Here is a 17,390-nt window from a genome sequence, read left to right on the forward strand (position 1 = left end):
CCCAAAGTGCAAGATTTCTTCTGAAAATGCGGACGACTAATCTCGAAGAGTTGCTAGATTGCAAAGTGGGGGCAGAAGGTTTCTAAATCAAATCTGCTCTTAAAAAACATATTAAACATTTTCCTAAAAGGAATGCATCATTGGAAGTCATTTTCTCCAATGTCATTCCCAGGTAACCTTCTTCTCCATCTTCTTGGCGCCTCTAGCCACAGCTCACGAGCTCCCCTCCTCAGCTTTCTTAACCTGGACCATCATTTAGCTTCTGCACTGAGAGTTCCTTAGTCTCCTTTTGGACCGTCTCACCAGATGATTTTAGAATACCATTGGCTGTTACTAGCCCTGAACTGGCCTGCTCTCAAAACCCTCCCATCGCTTGTTACTAGCGGCATATCTGTACTTGAGCAAAGAACTGGGGCCAACATTTCACAAAGAACTTTGAAGATGAAAAGCGCTATGTTATGCTATTATTATTATTATCCTTTGCACACAAAGCTATAAAGAAACCTTTAAACCTTAAGGGGACAATAGTCCAAAATTAGATATCATATCAACTCTTTCCTAAATCTCACTTTGCTTGTTTTTCTGATTTTTCTGGGCTCTGGCTTTATTATAAAATGTCACGTCTGAAGAAATGCCAAAGTATTTCTTTGGGAGCCGGGGGGTAGCAGTGGTTTACGAAGCTGTCAATGACTGGAGAGAGAGGAGACCAGTGGAAGTTTTCCTGCTTTTAAAATGAAAACCTAAGAATGTGCCAGAAGAGGCAGAAGCAGCTGACCATAGTTTTTTAACATAACAATAACGTGTCAGAAATAGCCCCTCTAATTCAGCATCTTTTTATACTTGGGACACTTTCCAAGCATGAGGAGTTAAACATTAGCCATCAACTTTTACCCAGATACTAGGGCAGAAGTCTTGTGCACTGGTTGCAGTCAAATTATTTCTGAAAAGACGGTAGGCTTCCATTTACGAAGTCCCATCCTGGTAGTCAGAACCCAAGTGGGTCCCAAGTAACACCACTGAGATCATGTAGAGAGTTTCTATTTACTTTAGTGATTTGAAACTTCCTGTGGAAATAGCTCACAGGTTTCCTGGTGGAAGATTTTGTTTATCTTTGCCAAGCACCACCAGGAATCTCAAAATAAAATGCATTTAGTGACATTGGGAAACCAGGGAGATAAGGCAGCGCTGTTCCTGTTTCACCCTCAGTAATTGCTAACACACCCAGAGTCATGCTGAGTGCCAACAGAACAGCAAAAACACACACAGAGGAAAAGAAAAGAATCGAATCCGTTTTCAGGTCCGTTTCTCATACGGGGACACTGTAAGGAGGCTGATTTGGTTTATGTTGTCAGATGGTACTTAGAAATGATCTGTTTCTCAGTACAGCCCCTGCACTATTCTTTTCTGATCCATGGAAGGTGATAAATAAGACGTCCTAAACTAGGTAATGAATCCAGAGGGATTTTTCCCTTAATTCATGTCGATTTTTTTTTTTTTTTTAGCCTGAGTACAAAAACAGACCAAAGAAAGCATTGCCTTCTGACTCTCAAAATGAAAACAAGAAATCTTCCCACACTTAAGGCTCTGTTGCAGATTCAGCCCAGGCTTCAGTAGCACCAACTAACACTCGTCCATCCAGCACATAATCACATCCACGGCGTCTTAGGAGATGTGGTGGAGGAGACGCCACCCTTGCTCAGGAGACATCCCACCCAGGCTTAGGTGAAAGGGTAATGTATTTACAGAGGTGCACACCTGGGGGCGGACATCTTGACTTGATTGGATCAAACGTGTGAATTAAGTTCATGAAAGAGACAAGCATAGACATTAAAAGGATGAAAGGTATCTCCTTTGTCAGGTGGAAATAAAGGCTTTACCTCAACTAGAGAACAGAAACAGCATTCTCTAAAAAGAAAGTGAGTGGTGACTAGAAAGTTTGGCTCCTTTCAAACAGATACTATGGACAAGTGAATGGCAGAGTTGGAGTAGAAGCTGTGGAGGACGCTAATGGCCATAGCAAACTGGTTCACATCAGTTGAGAAGGCAGCTCTGTTGTATTTTAGAGAAGGGGCAGCATGATTGAAATGAGGATCAGTACAGATCCAATTCTAGATCTTTTGATTTTGAGCAGTTCAATTTTAGACAGCTCTTTTAAAGCATGACCTGCACTAGGTCGAGTATAAGCATGGAACAAATATACATTCATTTTTCAGAAAATCGTCATGGAGGGTGCAACATTCCTAAAGAATATTTAGTCTCATCTCTAGTGACGCGAAATCTCATGACAGAGATTTGAGTAAGAAAAAGAGAAGAGTTTTAGAAATAATGTAAGTAACCTATGATTACCCAGCAAGACTAGAAGTTTTCAAAACAGGGAGCAAAGCATTTAGGAGAATTACATTCCGGGCAAGGGGGACTTGACTGGATGAGTTTGTGCTCAGTTTTAAGATGAAATGTCTGGAGGAGAAATGCCGTGAGCTTCGAGTCAGGTACGTTGGAAATAGAATTCCCATCGCTCCTTTCAATGGATGAGGAAAGGTCTCAAGCACCCCGTGGTTATAAACTGGACGATATGGTGGGAGGCGAAGGGGGACTGCTGCCTGGGTTCCGCAGGTGGTCAGCCGTATCAGCTGGGGCCCTTGCAGCAGCCATGCTGTGCACAGATACAGGCCGGAGCCATGAAGCACTCGGGGGAGGGGTGGGCTGGATGTTGGTGCTGCAGTGAATAATGGGCATCGGTGAACCTTCGTGGGACTCGTATCGTGAGGGAAACGAGCAGGGCGTGCCCTCAGTCAGGGCATCCTCTCCCAGTACTCCCTTCAGACCCAGGCAAGGGGGCTCTCTGTTCAGGCTGTACCCCTCCCCACAATGGAGAGAGTCTAGCGGCGGGGGGGGGGGGGGGGGGGGGGGCTGCCCACACAGAGCCTATGCTATCCCCACTCTTTATCTTTCGTGCGGCCCCTGGGGCCCCAGAATTCCCTGTAAAGATCATCCCAAGTCTGCTTCCAGACTGTCTCAGACCTCTTCCCCCTTCGCTCTGTCTGTCCTCCTGAGGTCAGACTGCTGGGCAGTCTGCACACTGACAGGGCCCAGGGAGACTGTTTGGGGGAGGGGTGGACAGAGTTTGGAGGTGTGGCCTGGGGAGATCATCCCCAGGAGGATAGGGCCCCTTACCATGAGGGCTGAGCCCGGAGTGGAAGGAGAAGCAGGGTGAGCCGGGGGTGGGCTTCTCCTGCACCGTCAGGCACCGTCACACTCTGTGCAGTCTCGGAACTCTAGGTTTGTGCCTGACTTTCCAGGTCATCGTGAAAGTATCTTTGTCCACCAGAGGCTACAACACATTTCGCAGCTTGTTCATGTGATTCAGAACTTGTAAGTGGTGAGACGTATAGTCTGTGGGCCTCTGTTGGTCTTCTCGCCTCGATTCTGAAAATGCCAGGGCCAGCCTGTCCTCTTCTTTCTACCGATTCTCTGTACCCACAGGACTACCTCAAGTCCCGCTTCCTTCTCAGAGGCTTAGAGCAACACTCTACAATACAGGGCTACCTGCGGCTACTGAGCCTTGAAAGTACGGTCAGCGTGACTGAACTGAATTTCATCCAGTTAGTTTTATCTTATTTCAATCCTGATTTTAAAAACCGAAGGGACGTAGTATTTTAAAAAATACTGATGACGTGTTAAAATGACAACATGGGGTCTGTTGGGTGAAATAAAATGAATTTCACTTTTTTCTTTTTACTTAAAAAAAAAATGGTCACTAGAAAATGTTAAATTATGTATGTGGCTGACATACTTTTATTGGTGGAATTGGCTTGGCATTGGTTAGCACCTGTCACGTTACTTCTGCTCATTCCTTTTGATGCTAGGATACAGGTAACATTTCTTCTTTGTGTCCACAGCGTTCAAACTGTCTTCCTAGAAAGACAGGGCCTCCCTGCTATCTCTGAATGCTCAACACAGAGCTGAACTGTCCTGTTTAATAGCTGGTGCTCATTAAACTTGTACAAACGTATTGAATGTTAAGAATAGAACAGGAATGGCTCAATCTTTAGTACTCTAAAAATCACAGAGACAGTGGCCTTGTTGCCCCCCACATATAAAGGACAACACAAACCTTTGGACTTAATTAGTCTAAATCATCTGAGGTTGATTAAAGAAAGAATCAGGCTGTGTGAAACTGCTCTCTGAATCCTTCTCTAAATAAAGGGCTTTTCCTATTTGGAATGAACGCAAAGATGATTTTATCTCCGCTTCTCGAATATTGAGGGTATAGGGACTGACTTGGTTTTCAGAGGCTCTCCCGTGTGCCCCTCCACCTCTCTCGACCGCATTTCCTCATCTGGAAAATGCAGGGCTATCATGTCGAATTATAGCCCCTAGAAGTCTCTTCTGGCTCTGACATTCTGTGAGCACCTACCCAAGGATCTCTCCCCCGGTACAGCTTCTCTGAGGGTCAGCTAACGTGCCAGAAGGCTCCCTGTGACCTGGCAACCCATACTTCTCATGCAATTGGACATACCTATTTCTTTCTAGAGAACTCAAGGCAACTGCTACAGCCTGCCCCAGGCAGTGCGCAGTTTCCAGAGAGTTGGCCAACTGCCCAGGTTTTTTCAGAATATTGGGGGAGTGTGGAGCCAGGCAATTGTTTTTATACTTTGAGCTACTTACTTCCTTCCTGTACCCATGGAGGGACATAGGGAGTGCCATTTGTGTCCCTTGGAAGTTATAAGATTTGCAGACACCATCATATTTAAGGTTAAAAATTCTGAAATGCTACCAAAAAACAGCACACTAAGAATGATCAACCAAGCTCAGCTTCAGATTTCTTTAGGAGAGCCTCGTGTGCCAAAAAGCTGAAATTCAGTTGTGAAACATTTGCTGTACAGCAGAAATTAACACAACACTGTAAATCAACGATAACATCAATTTAAAAAAAAGTTGTGAAACAGTTCGCCTCTTGGGTTACAAAGATGTCATCCCATGTATTGGAATTGGTTTCCTTGACTGTTACTGAACACCCACTGTGTGCCAGGCCCTGTGCTGGGGACTGTAGGGTGTTCAAAAAGGAACACGACAAGATCCCAGATTCACAATCAAGCCTAGGAAAGAGACATAGACAAACAGCTCTAAAAGGGAATTCAGGGAAATAACCCTTCAGGAGACCCAATGACCCCATGATGCTGTGGAAAACTATTCCTGAGAGCAAGGATGAAGCTACTCAAAGCTGGACAAGTCTATGGAATGTTTTTTTTTTTTTTTAAAATAAAAGTCACTCAAGTGCACTCAAAGCACAAAAGACTGCAAGAGAGACTTGAGGTCACTGGGCTGTCTTCGTGAACATAGGACACGTGGCTTACCTGTGATGTAAAAGTTTATGTTTCTTTCCACAGTCCCTACTTTATTGGCAGCCATGCAACTGTAGATTCCAGAAATTCTAGAGTCGGCCACAGCCAAGGTGCTAGCCGTCTGCAAAAGAAAAGGCAACTTCAGCGACAGGAGGAAGAACCACTGGACACCCCCTGAGATATTTCTGAGGGGGACATGATCCGGCTATTCCACTGCCTCAACAGAGGTAGAACTGCACACGTGGTGGTTACCAGAAACTCTCCCCTCGCCCAGCCTCAGCAAGAATGGAAAAACAACAGGAAAGCAGGTCCTCAGGAGACCGGGGGCTATGACATCCGACTCATATGAGGGCTTCAGGCTTATTTATCTCGTGCTGCTGGCGTAACAATTACAGACCTGAAGCCCAGATGCGGGACAGCACGTCCTACCCTATGAGGTGGTCAGGGCCACGCCAACGAGAGGGGGAGGTCCAGGCCTTCCCTTTTGTTTGGATGACCTGTGATCACGAACGCCACTTGGTCACAGGAGCCTTCTTTGCCGTCTGGTTCTGTAAGCGGTGTGTTAAGGGAGCACAGACAGAGGAGAAAGGCTGCTGAACCATTTCTTTTCTGGGACGGGGCACTGCAGCCCTAATGACGCAGAGGGAGGGGCGGAAACTCCCTGAGGCTCTCGCGGGTGTTTGTAAATTACTTAATTTCTCAGGCTGTCAATCCCTCCTCTAGAAAATGAAGATATAAATCATGGATTCACACGGCAACCTCGCTTCTCTAGGGTTTAGTGCTGCTCTTGGGCAGATGAGCCCATAACGAGGCAGGAGGAGTCAAAGCTATGTGAACGTGAAAGCACTTTCCAAACTATGATGTTGCGAAAAGTAATGTCTCAAAAAAAAAAAAAAAAAGAACCACAAATTTATACAGCTTAAAGATTTGCATGGCTGTCTTCTTTTAAAGATAAAAATTAGCAGTATGAAATGAATTGTTGAGAATTTTAAAATTTAACCCAACCTTTCAAAAAAGTAATGCATGCTATACATGAAAAAAAAAATGAAACAGCTAGTAAGTTTTTCATATTTAAAATTACAAAAAAGGTTGATCCAGTTACTTATAAATCGTTGCAGCCTATCTCCTAGGACACAAAGAACTGGTCATAAGCCCTGAAATTGTAGAGGCTGTGCTGATGCTTCCAGACTAATGGGGTGTCCTGGCTGGAGGAGAACGATCCGGTCACTTACAGGTTAACGTGATACATACAGAGAGGCTGAACTGTGACAGCGGGCTTTCTAAGATAGTAACACAAATTCTACAAAGGGTCCTAACATTTTTCTAAGTTGCTAAGTTATGCGGTAGGCACTTTACTCGTATTCCCATATCCCTTACGAGAAATGAAAGTATGTCCGTCTTTACAGATCAGGAAGCCTAAAAAATATATTCGTAGTTTTTTTAGCCAGCAACTTCATTGCTCCAAATTCTCTGTAATTTCCACTACGGTACAGTTGATATTTCATGATACCTTTTCTGTTTGTTAGATCTGTTTAATTACATGTACCCACATACCCTCTGTGTATTACTGAAATTCTGGGAAATGAGTGTCTGCGATTCGTGGCATTTTCACCCAATGTAGCAGATACTGATTATTTGTTAAGGCATCACCCAGACGTTGTAAAGGGGACGGAGGGGAGTATGACACAACCCTTATTCTTAACGTGAAGGACTACTTCTAGGTCACAGGAAAGAATTTCCCTACTTGAAGCCCAAGTATATATTATTCTCTCTCTTACAGAGAAAGATTCTCACAAAAGCAAATAACCAGTGGAGAGAGCTCAGGTGTCTCTTTCTCTATTTTGATTACTAATCATTACAAGAGGCGGGGAATACAAAAATTCTGGATGGCTGTTTAATTACTGCACCCACCACTTCAGAGTTGTGGAGGAAAAAGTAGCTGGAAGAGAAGCTTGTAGGTGACAGGTGGAAGGACAAGAGAGATCACCAAGTGAGACTCTGACTCCTGGAATTTTCTCAGGAGACGAGCTCAGGTGCCTGAAAGCAGCATGAACAGGGTCAGAAGAGGAACAGTCGTGGAGACCTCACAGCCCCTCTGCTGTTTGCCTCTCAGCTCAAGCACAGCTTTCCTTACGAAGTTAGCGCTCAATGTTTATCCTAAAGGGCCTCAGCAGAGCCTTATTTAGATTCTCAGATGTATTGCTGCTCAATAAGTAAGTGAACAACTCATTTCTGTTCGGCTTGAACATTTGAAATGATGAACAACGATTACCTGAATCTGAAAGTTGCATTTGAATTTCTATTAAAATTATTTTGATTTCACTGAGAGCGGGGCAACTGAGAACCAGAACTGGGTTTCGTGCCAAGGGCAATCAATTCAGATGTGCACATTTGCCATATTTAAGGCCTGTGCAGGCAACCGGGGGAGGGCTGTAGCCATTTTACAACACTGCGAAAACAGATAGCTCAGGATTTCTGTATAATCAGAGAATAAAACTGCGGTCCACAGAAGTGAAGTGAATCCAGGCCACACGAACCATGGAGATAACATGCATCTGAATCTCTTATTTTGCCTGAATGACCTCTTCCAAGACTGACACCTTACCCCCAGTAGAGCCTGCCCCAGAACTCACCTCTCCAAGTTAAAATTGAACTAGAAGGTGACATTGGTGGGAGCTTACATTATTTCTTTGTTTCTGGGTACCTCTATGTTACCCTTGCTGTGCGCCGGACAGTGTGTGAGGCATTACCTCATTTAATTAATCCTCCCCGGAGCCCAGTGACGTGGGTGTATTACTTGTTCTACACAAGAGGCAACTGAGGTTATAAACTGATTCACTCAGAGATCCACGGTACCACAGACAGCCCCGAGAAACAGTTATGCCCAGGTCTGTCTGACACCAGTGCCTGTGCTCTTAATCTACACGAAATTGCTGCTTGCCGCCTTCAGACCCTTTAAATCTAATAGTACAGATCTATCGGTAGAGCTCTGTCTCTGCCTTGAGTCGGATTTTCTCTCGAGAATACCTCCTTTAATGAGCAGACACGGTCACGACAAGCTCAATGCTACTGTGTACAGAAATACTGTTTTTTTAGTATTTTATACAAGTTGCAAGCTGATACAGTGTTATATGGTTTGAAAATATGATTGATAATGGACATGTTATAATTAGAGAAGAACATTTTAAAATAAGATGGAACGTACATCCTGTGAGCAACGTTATTCAAAATGATCTGATTTCTAGAGGACTTTTATTTTTCTAGAGTATATTTTGAAGCTATAAATTAAAATATTTTCATGAAAAAACTATGACACTTGAAGTATAAACTATAGAGTCAGAAAAGGGAGGTCAAGTGTGAGTTGGAGGTGGGTGTAGTTTGGACACAAGAGAACTTCTCACAGGACAGGAGTCTCTTGGGTTAAGGGGACAGATGTGATCCCCGGCGGTCATGACCAAATACTATTGTTTCAAGAGGGAAAAAATGGAAATAACATAACAGTTGGAACAGCAAATATCAACTTAGTATTTGAAAAGAGAAAGTATTTCAAACTCAAGAAGTTGAGTTGTAGCATATGTTTGAAATTATCATCATATATTTTATAAGGTACACCAAAAGAAATTCCCAAGGCTGTCTGCTTGTATCCATTCTAGAATTAGTTTCCATTTGCCAGTTTTTTTTTTTTTAGTTCTGAACCCACACTTTGGGTGCCTCTGTTTTCCCTGCGAGGACCTCAAGGATTAAGATATTAGAAACAGACCCTTCAAATCCGTTCTCTGGGTTCTTCTGTATGACCCAGGAACGCTGGTGAACACTGTCGTCAGGTACTGTAAATTTGGAAGTTATTCATTCTCCTTCCTTCCTTCCCTTTCGCTAAGCCTTAGTGATTCACTACTGGAATGTGGTTTGAACCTCATGGAACAGAATGGATGGGATGATGTGTAATTCAGCCTAATTTCCAGCACCCGCCTTTAAAAAAGACCTATATATGGATTTTATTCTCGGATGTTTCTATTACAGTTTCCTTTGAAGTGTTTCAGGGAGAAATCAAAGCAGATATGTAAAGGTCAGGGAAGAATCTAAAATGATCCTGGGGTGGCGCATTTGAGCCAACTGATGGGAAATAGAACGTGAGAAGGTAGACAAGGCCGGGGAGTGGGTGGGAGAGCGGAACCCAGGCTGTACTCCCGGGATGAGGCATTCATGCTCCGGTCATGGACGTGTCTTTTACGGTACACACATTTCTCAATGAAACCTCAAAACGATTTCAGTGGAGATGTTGCTAAGATGTTAAATTGTCATGATCCTCCAGCCTCACAGAATTAATGCTGTGAAATGCATTTCCTGTGTCATTTTTCCTAACACAGGGCTCCTTCTACTTCCTGCCCCAGGTCTACAAAGTCTGGCAAACCCACTGAAACCATACCAGAGCTCCATGTTTGCTGTTAGCAACTCCAATTGATGACTTCACTTCTCACAGATCTGGGCCAAAACCTGGCCATAAGGAGACTGAATTTTATTGTCTCGTGCACCCTTCCTTGGGTTAAACAAAAGAAAACACAACAGGGGGGTGGGGCGCGGGGGGAAGCAAGTCCCTGAAAGGCAGCAGGTGCTCGAGCAGGACCTCGCTCCACTGATGGCTGGAGCAGGGTCCCGGGCATGCCGACTATATAATATGACTGGGGAAAAGCATCTGTGTGCTCTAAGCTGGGACTTTCATTTGCTTTCTTAACTTGAACAGAAAAGAAAAGCAGTTTTAATTGTAAAGGAAATAACAATGCAAAGAATTCTGAGATAGCAAAACTTCGTCTGTCATCTGAAAGACGTTTTTCACACACAAAGAGATATTAATAGATGCTAAAAGCAAAATTAGTAAAGTCTTCTAAATTTAGGACATGAAATTAATAACTCAAAGTCTAATTTGTTACAGTCACTACTAGGATATGTATGTGTGTGTGTGTGTGTGTGTGTGTGTGTGTGTACGTACACACACTTCGTTTAGAAGGAGTATTAAAGGTTTTTCAACACAATTGTTTAATAAGTAGTCTTTACTGCATATGTTCACGATCAATTTGGGGGATTGCTTTAGGGAATATAAGACAGTCATCTTGATAACAGGCAAACGAGACAGGTCATGTGTTAGGAGCTCCATTTTTTGGAGGAGAGAACTCAGGTTCAGAGAGGTGAACTGATCTGCACATGGTTACGCCCAATAGAAAGGGCAGACCTTAATCCATGCTCTGCAGGTTGGATGGCCCAAGGGCCAACTGTGTCTGGAGGTCTCTGTTTAAAAACCTGGTGTAACTACAGAATTACAAGACAATAAATTTGTTTCAATCACACATGGAAAAAATCAGGGAAGATTCTTTATCTCACCCAGGTTTTGTCATGGAGGCAGGTAGCTACTTCATGGTTCAGGCTAATCAGAAACATAACCTAGCTTTTTCATTTTCTATTTTCTGTTGTATGTTTTTTTGCGGCTAGAATACCACAAACCGGACTAGAAGTTCTTTGGAATTAAGCTCATAAATTCGTGTTTTAATATCCAGCAGTTAACAGTACAAGCATCTGACAGGGTCAGGGAAAGGCAAAATGAATCGTCACAGTCAAGGGCATCTTGAAATTTTCTAGTACTTTGTGACAACTAACTTGCTTTCTACTCTGAGGCAATTTCCTTTTTTTCCAAAACTGTAGTGTCACTCAAACTTTCGAGTTTCCGGAGTGTCCTCTTTTCTAAGTATTTCATTAAACTGCTGTCTCATCAATATCTACACATCTTGGAATGTTTTAAACTACAGTTTGTTTGCATTTGAGAAAAAGAACTGTAAGCCACCTACCTACACCTTACTGCAGTGGTTAGAAAAACTTTTCCTGAATCCTTGACAAGTGCTTGCTGATATTATCGTGCAAGCCATCACCATCTTAACCAATTTCTGTATTGGCTTAGTTGGCAGAGCCCTGGGTTTTGGCAATGAAGACTTGGGTTTGAGCTTCTCACGTGCCACTTTTAAGCTGCGTGACTTGGAGTTAGTCATCTTATCACCTCAGTTTCTCTTATCTTTAAAATGGAGATAGCCACTCTGGCCCACCAAAGAATGATGTTGACATAAGCGTATGTCCAAAAGTTTTCCATCAGGAAGAATTCAGATGTTATTTGTTATTATGAAGTCCTACGTGGAGAATGATGCCATCTATTTTGTTGCTTTCAAATGCAAATATAGCTGAACAGATAAATAAGCATGACCACACTTAAGGAGATAACACCCATATTAACAGACTACTCCAAATCAAGATATGCATGTAGAAGTAGATATTCTAGCAAGGGGTGACTTGATATGTTTTTTTTTTTTTTTCCCCTTCTTAAAGCATCACTACCCCTGTGCCTGACAACAGCAGATTTTGGAGTTGCATTTTTCACTGATTCGACAGAGAAGAAAACCACCAGGTCTGAGATCTGCTCAGACACAGGTATCAGCTAGTGTTGAGGTTAAGGGAGTGGAGAAAATATGTCCAAGAGCAGAAAAGATGCTCCTAGACCCTGACTAGGTCAGGGAAACTTTTTTTTTAAACTGAGGCATAATTGACAAATAACATTATATTAGCTTCAACATTTGTATGTATCGCAAAATGATCACTACAATATGTCTAGTTAACACCCATCACCACACGTACTACAAAGGTATTTCTTTCTTGTGATGGGAATTTTTAAGATCTAGTCTCTTAGCAACTTCTAAGTGTGCAATTCAGCAGTATTAACTATCGTCGCAGTGCTGTATACGGCGTCCCAATGGCTTATCTATATGTTATAGGAATTGGAAGTTTGTACCTCTTAGCCCCCTTCATCCGTCTTGCCTACCTCCTGCCTCTGGCAACCACCAATCTATGAGCTTGTTTTCTTGTTTATTTGTTTTCGTCCACATATAAGTGAGATCATACAGTATCTGTCTTTCTCTGTCGGACTTATTTCATTTAGCATAACATATTTCATTTAGCCCTTAAGGTCTGTCCGTGTTGTCACAAATGGCAAGCTTTCATTCTTTTTTATGGCTGAATAATATTCCACTGCGTATACAGGCCACATTTTCTGCATCCATTCATCTGTCGATGGACACCTAGGTTGTTTCCGTATCTTGGCTGTTGTGAATAATGCTGCAGTGAACAACATGGGTACCTGTATCTTTTGAGTTAGTGTTTTTGTCTTCTTCAGACAAACACCCAGAAGTGGAATTGCTGAATCATATGGTAGTTACATTTTTAATTTTTAAAGGAACCCCCATACTGCTTTCCATAGTGGCTGCACCAATTACATTCCCACCAATAGTGCACAAGGGGGTCTGCACACCCTCATTTGTTATTTCTTGTCTTTCTCACAATAGCCATTCTGACAGGTGTGAGGTGATATCTCATGGTGGTTCTGATTTGCCTTTCTTCAGTCAGGGAATCCGATACACTGTGTGTGTTTGTACACCCCAACTTAGGCTTCGCCCGTGCGAAAACAGGGGAAGACAAGATATTTTGTGAAATGGAAACATTCCATTTTAGCCTAAAGTTTTGTGCTAGCTTTTGCTTACTGACCTCTCACTTTATTTATGTCAGAGATTCTCAGTTCTGGTTATGCTAGAATCTCCCAGGAAGCTTTTGTGAACCCTGGGCTCCACGCTAAGGATTCACATGTAATAATAATTGGTAAAGTAGACTACTGTGCAGCCAGAGTTGAGAACCACTGATGTGGACCAGTTTGACGTTCAAGAGGCATTTCTACCTCTTCCGTTAGGTCCAAGGACTCACTCCTTCGGGACTGGTGCTCGGTTGGGTGTATACAGCAGTTTGAATAGCCTCAGTGCATCGCTCCGTAAAGACATACTACTGCTTTTCTTCTCTGAATTTTTGCTTGAGCACTTGAATTCCTTCTGGCTCTAATAAACCCAGAACTGGGAGCTGAGTGTGTACTTTCAGAATAAATATCCCCATGCTTAGTTTGACGAACAGTACCTTATTCTTTCCTTCTAAGACTGCCGTGCGCTGAGTGATGCTCTCAATTCTGTTTCCTACGGTGCTGTCAGGATCCAGGATAAAGGACTCTTCATTACTGGAGCAAAAGTCATACCTATTTTTAAAAAAAGTAAGCCATCACTATGTTGCTTTGCAGCATGGTCTAGCCCATGGTGACCGGTGAAATGCAAACCATTAAGTCCTCAGATAACAACGTCACAGTTTTCTTCTTTTCCTTAGGCGCTTCCCCCCCAATATCCATCCTCAAAACTTAAAAACAGCAGCCAGATTTTGCCTGATCTGCAAAACAAAACAAAACAAAACAAAAAAACCCACACCAGTATATCTCCATATATCCTTCCTGTTCTATGTTAAATATTAAATAAAAATGCATAAATTAAAAAATCTAGTATCTAGATTTTAATTAGTTCCTAGTGGAAGAAACATGCAAACACGGAAAAAACGGAAGTTATGTTAATGAATGTAAACCTCAAGGATAACAGCATTTCACAGCTATAAAAGGCTGGCATTTAATATGAGAGTATTCCATTATACAGCTAATTTTTTCCAGGGCTGATTAAGTGTATATGGAAACACACATCATGGAGCAGCTATTAAATTCAGTCTATTTCTTTTCAAGTTTTGGAGTATCACGGCAAGCTCTTTAACATCTCAGGCCTCAAGTGTTTAATTATAGAATATGTGTGTTGAAGTTGTTTAAGATCTTTTTTGCTTCTAAAAGTCCGTGAAATCTCCCTCTCTTACTGTTTAAACTAGCTGGAGCAGTACCATTTTAAAGAGAGATTCCAACCTATATCCGAAAGCATGTTCTTTCAAACACCTGATTATCAGTAGGTGCCTGTCACTTTACTACCTAAATCACTGGTGTAAATATCTATTGATCATTTATTATGTTTCTTCATCTCTGTTTCATTTACTTCTGCTGTGATCTCTATGATTTCTTTCCTTCTACTAACTTTGGGTTTTGTTTGTTCCTCTTTCTCTAGTTGCTTTAGGTGTCAGGTTAGGTTGCTTATTTGAGATTTTTCTTGTTTCCTGAGGTAAGACTGTAATTGCAATAAACTTCCCTCTTAGGACTGCTTTTGCCGCATCCCATAGGTTTTGGACCGTCATGTTTTAGTTGTCATTTGGATCATTTATTATGTTTCATGTATCCTGGGTTCTACACGAATAAAAAATCCAAACAACAGAAAGGACACTTACATCCACTCTGACCCGGGCAGTGCAGCGGTATTCCAACATGCCTTTTCCCAAGCCAACACCCACAAAGCTGCCACCAGACCAACCCCCTGAGCATTCGGGGTTCTAGTGGAATCCTCTTTGCTCCAAAAGCTTCAACAACTGGACTGAAGAAAGCCCAGGCTTCCGAGACTGAGTCAAGGCCATCCAAAGTCCATTCCCTAGCTGCCTTTTCAACCTTACCGCTACAGACACGTTTCCTCACAGGCAAACCACAGTTTGGTTCAGCTACTTCAAGGAAGACTTGAGTCCTAGAGCTGCCCTGACTTCTAGCTGTATGACAGTTTCCTCCTCTGAAACACACACATAAAATTACACCTGCCCTGTTCATCTCATGGGATTATACATGTGTTAAATGACCTAATTTAATTGCAGAGGTTCTGTAACTTAAAGACACCCTAGAAAAGCGAGGAACTATTCTTCCTGTGGCTCGGGGTGTACACACACCTGATTCCTTCACCTTCACTCACCAGTGACCGCTGCCTCGATGCCCCTCACCCCCGGCCCCATCTCCTCCAAGCAGCTTATCCTGATCCCTGTGAACCCTTACGGTGCACAGGATCAGAACCACTTGATGAGCCTGTAGCCAGACCACCTTAACTTGCGCTGTGATTTCTATTTGCGTGAACCGCCCAGAGCCTAGCTCTGTACCATCAGGTATGACAAACGCAGGTGCTCAGTAAGTGGACACTGCAGGTGCTTTGCTTTCCACCACTCATGACAAAATGAACACTGATTCCTTTCTTTTTTTTAATTAGTTATTTATTTGGCTGTGCCAGGTCTTAGTTGTGGCAGGCGGGATCTTTAGTTGTGGCATGTGGGATCTAGTTCCCTGCCCAGGGATGGAACCCAGGCGCCCTGCATTGGGAGTGCGGAGTCTTAACCACTGGACCTCCAGGGAAGTCCCCAACGCTGATTCTTTTAAAGCAGCCTTTTGAGATTTAAATATGGATTTCTGGGGGGGACACGATGCAAATATACAAAGAGCTATTTTATGTGCCTCAAAAAAAACATCTGTGGGTGCCCAAGGTGTTTCCCTGCCAGACTGGGTAGCTTAAGAGACAGGTGCGCGTAGGACCTGGGCTGAGTGCCTGCAGGCAGCTCACGGCCTTTGCCGTTTTCCGACCGCCTTATGGATTGATGCTGTTCATTTCTGTATCTCTCTCCTGGATGCAGTCTTTCCTCCTACCTCCCAGCCTAAAGAGTGAGGACGCTGTAAGGCAGGGAAGCGGTCATTTGTATGATTACTTGCACTGTGACCTTTTCATGGTGTCACTTCATATTCCTTCCTTCTGGCTTAGAATTTGTGGTGAGCACACAGCTGGCTGGGCTCTAATCTGTACATGTCTTGGGCAGATTCTGGAGATTTTCAAGCCAGAAAGAACGCATGGTTGCTCTTAAGTCATTGTTGCCCTTGGCTACTTATGTGAGAAGAAAGTGAGAGGATGAAATAAGTGAGAGAAAAGGTAAGAGAGGAGGAATTGTGATGACCAGGAAAAAAAAAAGTTCTGTAATTATTCCTGTCTGGTCCTCAAGCTGAGAAAGGACTCCAGCATGTGAAACTAGGGAGTCTTCCGGGGTGGCCTCCCCTCCTGGGGGGGCACACTGCCATATAATGTCCTCTCCCCCAGCGCATTCACCAGTTTCTAAGTTTGCATTCAGTGCTTATGAGGCCCCACTGGGCCAGCAGCTACAAGGACCATGGGCCACCTCTACGGGATCACTCTGTCTTCACAGTTATGCCAGGGCCAAGCATGTAACTGGCACCCCACAAACATTTGGACACATACAGGCGTGAGGTACTGATGTGTGGTTTCTAGTAAGAGTTTTCATTGGTTTTAACTGTTTATTATTTTCAAACATATCGATGAGTAGAGTCATAGTATAGTAACCCCCCATATACCCATCACCCAGACTTACTAATTACCAAGAGTTTGCCACATTTGTTTCATCTATCCCTTCTTTCTTTTTACTTTTTCTTTTGAGAAATATTGTAGAGCAAATCGCAGACAGCACGTCATTTTAGCCTCACATATTTAGTGCATGTCTAAAAATTATGCACGTTTCCAATAACGACAACGCCATGATCACACCTAATAGAATTAGCAGTAATTCCACGGTGTTGTCTGTATCTGGCCCATATATCAGATTTCTCCAACTGTTTTTAAGATGTCTGTTTTTACAGTGAGATTATAAGATTTAAAATAAAAAAGAGGGAGCTTCCCTGGTGGCGCAGTGGTTGAGAGTCCGCCTGCCGATGCGGGGCACGCGGGTTCGTGCCCGGGTCCGGGAAGATCCCACATGCCGCGGAGCGGCTGGGCCCGTGAGCCATGGCCGCTGAGCCTGCGCGTCCGGAGCCTGTGCTCCGCAACGGGAGAGGCCACAGCAGTGAGAGGCCCGCGTACCGCAAAAAAAAAAAATAATAATAAATAAATAAAATAAACAAGAATTCATAAGGACAAACCATTCCTTAAGGAATTTCTGAGATTTTTTGACTAGCTATTCCTATAATCATCAGGTAAAAAAAGTGAACATTTTAACTTATTGATTAGTAGAAGGCACGGAACCAAAGAGAAATTATACACTTTCTCCTTGACTTGAAATATATCAGGGCCTTAAAACTTTATCATTAAAATAAGTTATTTTGTCCTACTTTTCATAACATCTACACCTTGAACTACTGTCTAATCTCAGATCTTTCCCACACATGGGGTACATATATAGGTTTATATAACGTGTGTGTCTGTGGAGATATATATAACATGTATATGGGGGGTTGTTACATATGTGTAC

The 17,390-nt window shown here is 43.0% G+C and overlaps 1 protein-coding gene across 1 annotated transcript in view; it reads right to left on the reverse strand.

Annotated features, from left to right (window-relative positions):
* The window catches only part of FLT1 (fms related receptor tyrosine kinase 1), a 170,555-nt gene that overhangs the window by 74,458 nt on the left and 78,707 nt on the right, over positions 1-17,390 (reverse strand). Inside the window, exons 11-12 of the mRNA XM_082859298.1 lie at positions 13,338-13,452; positions 5,358-5,466 (exon numbers count right to left, since the gene is read on the reverse strand). Of these exons, the coding sequence (XP_082715424.1) occupies positions 5,358-5,466; positions 13,338-13,452 (224 nt within the window). The remainder of the gene's footprint in view (positions 1-5,357; positions 5,467-13,337; positions 13,453-17,390) is intronic.

This window comes from Leucopleurus acutus (assembly GCF_964270905.1).
Source record: "Leucopleurus acutus genome assembly, chromosome: 18".
NCBI classification, from domain to species: Eukaryota; Metazoa; Chordata; class Mammalia; order Artiodactyla; family Delphinidae; genus Leucopleurus; species Leucopleurus acutus.